At 44.7% G+C, this 4,275-nt stretch overlaps 1 protein-coding gene across 1 annotated transcript; it reads right to left on the bottom strand.

Annotated features, from left to right (window-relative positions):
• On the bottom strand, positions 1–3,034 carry tpi1a (triosephosphate isomerase 1a; the record flags this gene model as incomplete). The annotated part of the gene is made up of 7 exons (XM_079175530.1): positions 2,828–3,034; positions 2,320–2,443; positions 1,802–1,901; positions 1,567–1,684; positions 798–883; positions 608–695; positions 1–119 (listed from the first exon to the last, which is right to left on the bottom strand). The coding sequence occupies exons 1-7, from the start codon at positions 2,937–2,939 to the stop codon at positions 1–3; spliced, it is 747 nt and encodes a 248-aa protein (XP_079031656.1). The 5' UTR covers positions 2,940–3,034.
• Between the last annotated feature and the right edge of the window lie 1,241 nt (positions 3,035–4,275).

The following is a 4,275-nucleotide window of genomic DNA, read 5'->3' as shown; positions in this document are numbered from 1 at the left end:
CTACGCACGCGCGTTGATGATGTCGACAAACTCCGGCTTGAGGGAGGCTCCGCCCACCAGGAAGCCGTCCACGTCGCCCTGAGACGCCAGCTCTCTGCAGTTCGCTGCAGTTACTGAACCTGGAGAGAGAGAAAAACAAAACAAAACAAAAAGATGATTTTGTGGTGAAATTAAACCCGACGTCGATGCAGAAAAACAAAGAGAAAAGACACATTTGCTTTGCAAAAATTTCACTTTTATCTCTTGAAGTTAGAAGAAAATCTCTAATCCTTAACAAAGAAAGAAGATAACGCCGTCCAACAATTTCCATTCGCTTCGGCAATATTTTAAAAGACGCACATCAACAACACCGACAGCGCTGAGAGTAGTCGGACTCTCTTAGCGCCTCATATGAAAAGGTGTGATGTTGAGCACAGTTGAGTACTACACGTGAGCACACGTGTTCATGTTCTGTTTGCTTAAAGTTTACGTCCGTAAACGCAGGAAATATCACTTGTTTTTCTCCTTTCCGTGACTCTAAAACCAAACTCAAAGACGCGTCACATGAGCCTGATGTTTAAATTCCCTAAGACCTCCAGCGGAGTCGGGTCACGGTGCTGGTACTGACCTCCGTAGATGATCCTCACAGAGTCGGCCATGTCGTCCGAGACGTTGGCTCGGAGCCACGCCCGCAACTTCTCGTGGACCTCCTGAGCCTAGACACACACACACACACACAGTGAAGTTTAAGAGATGAGAACCAGGTGTTTAATGACTCTAATCGTCTGCCTTCAGGTCAGTGTTGTGTCGGTGTCTACCTGCTCAGGTGAAGCCGTCTTGCCTGTGCCGATGGCCCACACAGGCTCGTATGCCAGCACCACTTTCCCCCAGTCCGTCACGTTCTCTGGAACACATGAACCAATAGTTACAAACCAGAAAATGTCATTTTAAACACGTAACATGAAGCTGTGGCCACGAAGACGTCGACGCTGAGGTTAAACGCCCCTCAAAGCAGCTCGTTCACAGAACAACGGAGGGGAAACATTTGGTGGAAACGACGAAGTGTGAGCTGGAAAAATCACTTTTTCTGTGAGATCTCAGGAGAGAGAATCCTGCATCAACAGAGGAACAAAGACGACTCAAGATCCAGCAGAGACCACTGACCCATTTACATTTTAAATCAGCGTAGGCTGCCTGAAGCCAGAGGAAAGACCATCAATGAAACCCGGTGAACTGGTGGTTGTTTCACAAGGACTGAAGAACGAGACACAACATGAGGAGAATAGCCGAACGTGTAATGACATCACTGTTTGTGATGTTCTTAGTTGAGGTATTTATTAAATATTGAGTAATTAAAAGGCATAACATGCAAAGATATGAAACAAAATCGTTGGCTCTTGTCACTCTTGGATGAGGGTTAAATTATTTAAATAAAGAAGAAATAAAATCAGTGATTTCTTTTTTGAAAATCAGCAGGAAAACAGAAAAAAACAGAAGATCCACAAGACCAACAATTTTATAATACAAAATAAGAAGTAGAAGAAATATACAGCATAATAAAAAAAGTGTGTTATTTCCTTTGTTTACCTGCAATGACCTGCGTCTGAGCGTAGACGACTTCTTCTGTGGTGCCGGCCTCCCGCTCCTCCAGCTTCTCCCCGATGCAGGCGATCACAGCCAGGCCGCTCTCCAGAGCGTGAGCCACCTGAGAGACAAGCACGGACTCACGTCTCCGCCCGCTTCAGCAACTTCTTTTAAATCACTCAACATTTTCAGATGACAACAAAAAAAAAAAACTCTGTAGCAGGAGGAAGCGTCTCACCTTCTGACCAATCAGCTCGTCGCCTTCCCCAAAGACGTGGCGGCGCTCAGAGTGTCCCAGTATCACCCAGTCGGCCCCGCAGTCCTTTATCATGGCCGGACTGCAGAGAGAGGACAGTGTTGTAGTCAAGACCCCCGAAACCGAGAAATGTGGAACGAGCAAAACATAATCTCTCCTCAAACTGATCTGAAAGATCCACATTCCCAAAGAAAACAACTGAAGATTCCTCTTCATTCACCTCTTTTATTGACATATATGTATACATGTAGGGCCTTACGAACTTAAGAAATAACTTTAAAATCAATGTTAAAACTAACAGTTCACCGGTGTAAAGATTTAAAGGCGTAATATGTGCCGTTTATTCACCGTTTTTGCATCATTTTTTGAGGATTTCCTTCAAAGCCCGAACATCAAATTATGTCTCGATAACCTCAAACACGCATCAGCCTGCAGCTAATAAACAATAATATAATGAATAGGAATAATTCATGAGAGCCTCCATTCAGTGGGTGAGGTACCTGATCTCCCCCGTAAACGCTCCCTTGGCCACCTTGTAACAGTTCTGGGCTGCGACGCCGATCCTGAGATCCAGACTGGAGCGAACAAGGTCCAGGTAAATGGAGGGAGCACCGCACACCACCTCTGTAGGACAAATAGGTGCAAAACGTTTTCTTTTTATTGTTTGCAGGGCCTTCATCACCATCATCATCATCACCATCACTCTGCACACCCAACGCAATATAGTAGAAGTACAAGTAGAAGTACCTTAAAATCACACTTAAGTATTTGAGTAAATGTACTTAGTTACTCTCCACCAGTGAGGATAAAGCAGACGCGTCAGAGGCCTTCATGCGACTCATCCTGATCACATGACTCCCAATGTCAGCGTGTCATCAGGGCAGCACCTCCTTCTATCTGTCTGACTTCATATCCATTACTTTTTTATTTTTATTTATTGATCTCTGCATCATAAAACCTGCAGAAGAGTTCATCTGCAGACTGCAGTTTATCTGTGTGTCAACGTACCGGTCTGGTCGTCCAGGCTCGCGGTGTTCAGGGTGGAGATCACCTGCTCCAGACTCTCCCTATTGCCGTTCATCTTCCAGTTTCCACCCACGAAGAAGCTTCGGAGCGCCATGGCCGGCTGAAGGTGTCAGGTACCCGGGTGGAGGAGAGGCGGCGGAGGTCCGGAGGATCACTTCAGCTGCGGGATGAGGACTCCGGCTGGTGTGTACGTCAGGTGCTGTCGGAAATATGAGAACCCGACACGGGCAGACTAAAAGGACGTCCCTCTTCTTCTTGTTTGGTGTTTATAAAGAGAGTCAAACAGCTTCATGGCGCATTACTGTCACCTGTTGTTACAATGAAGTATGACATCCCCGCTGAGATAGATGGATGGACAAATGGATGGATGGATGGATGGATGGATGGATGGATGGATGGATGGATGGATGATAGATAGATAGATAGATACTTTATTAATCCCGCAAGGGGACATTTGTTCGCTACAGCAGCAATATGATACAGGTAAGCAAAGTAACAGAGTAAAAGAAATAATATATTGAGTATAAAAATGCACAATACATACAATAATCTAGTGTACTGTTTTATCAAGGTTTTTTTCTCTTATCATAGTTTGTCGTACTTTGTTGGGCCTCATTGTTGAGCTTTCTGTTGTTTTATTGTCTTGCTTTTGCTGCTTTGTCTGTCAAAGCACTTTGTAAACTCGTTTTAACCTTTAAAAAAATAAATAGAAGTTAAACTACTGAATTAATGAAATTTCAGCAAAAGGCTGCAACATAGCAGAATGGGAGAGTGAAGCGATCTGAATACGTTCTGAATGTGAACATGATGTTGCAACTAAATTCTGACAGCGGACAGTCCAAAAGATAACACTAGTTTTCGGTGTCCATCTTGAGTTCAGCCACATTTTTTTGCCCCAGCATTAGTCTGTCCTCCCCTCTGAGTCATGCCGCTGATGTGTGTTGACCTTGCAAACAAAACGTCCCTCTAGACTAGTTTGTCCTCCTGCGCTTGCACCCTCAGGGGACAAATGTAACTACATGCGTCCTACATGCACGTGTAGAAAATAACTTATTGTCATTGTAGTTATTTCATATCGTTTTCAAGACCGTCCCCAGACATTAACACACACACAAACACACCGACTCGGACATGGTGTTAATGCAGAATTCTATGTTTATTAGAAAGATTTTTAACAAACATTTCGTCTTTTTTACAGAGGAACTGCACAAGTGTAAAAGTACTACAAAATGCAGCTGAACCCAGGGGAGTAAAATGAAGAGTACGGGTCTTTACAGAGTGTTTCTCAGGTCAGACTGCCACCCGGCAGCCGGTCTCTCCACCTCTCATCCGTCTTGGTACGTCATCGTATTTGTCACGGTGAGACGGGGGAAACAGCAGCAGCACATCTCGGATCAAAGTCTGCTGGTCGTTTAGCAGGGGACCCAAGA

The sequence above is a fragment of the Pholis gunnellus genome, assembly GCF_910591455.1.
Source record: "Pholis gunnellus genome assembly, chromosome: 16".
Classification (NCBI taxonomy): domain Eukaryota; kingdom Metazoa; phylum Chordata; class Actinopteri; order Perciformes; family Pholidae; genus Pholis; species Pholis gunnellus.
This window is presented reverse-complemented; position numbering and strand designations above follow the sequence as displayed.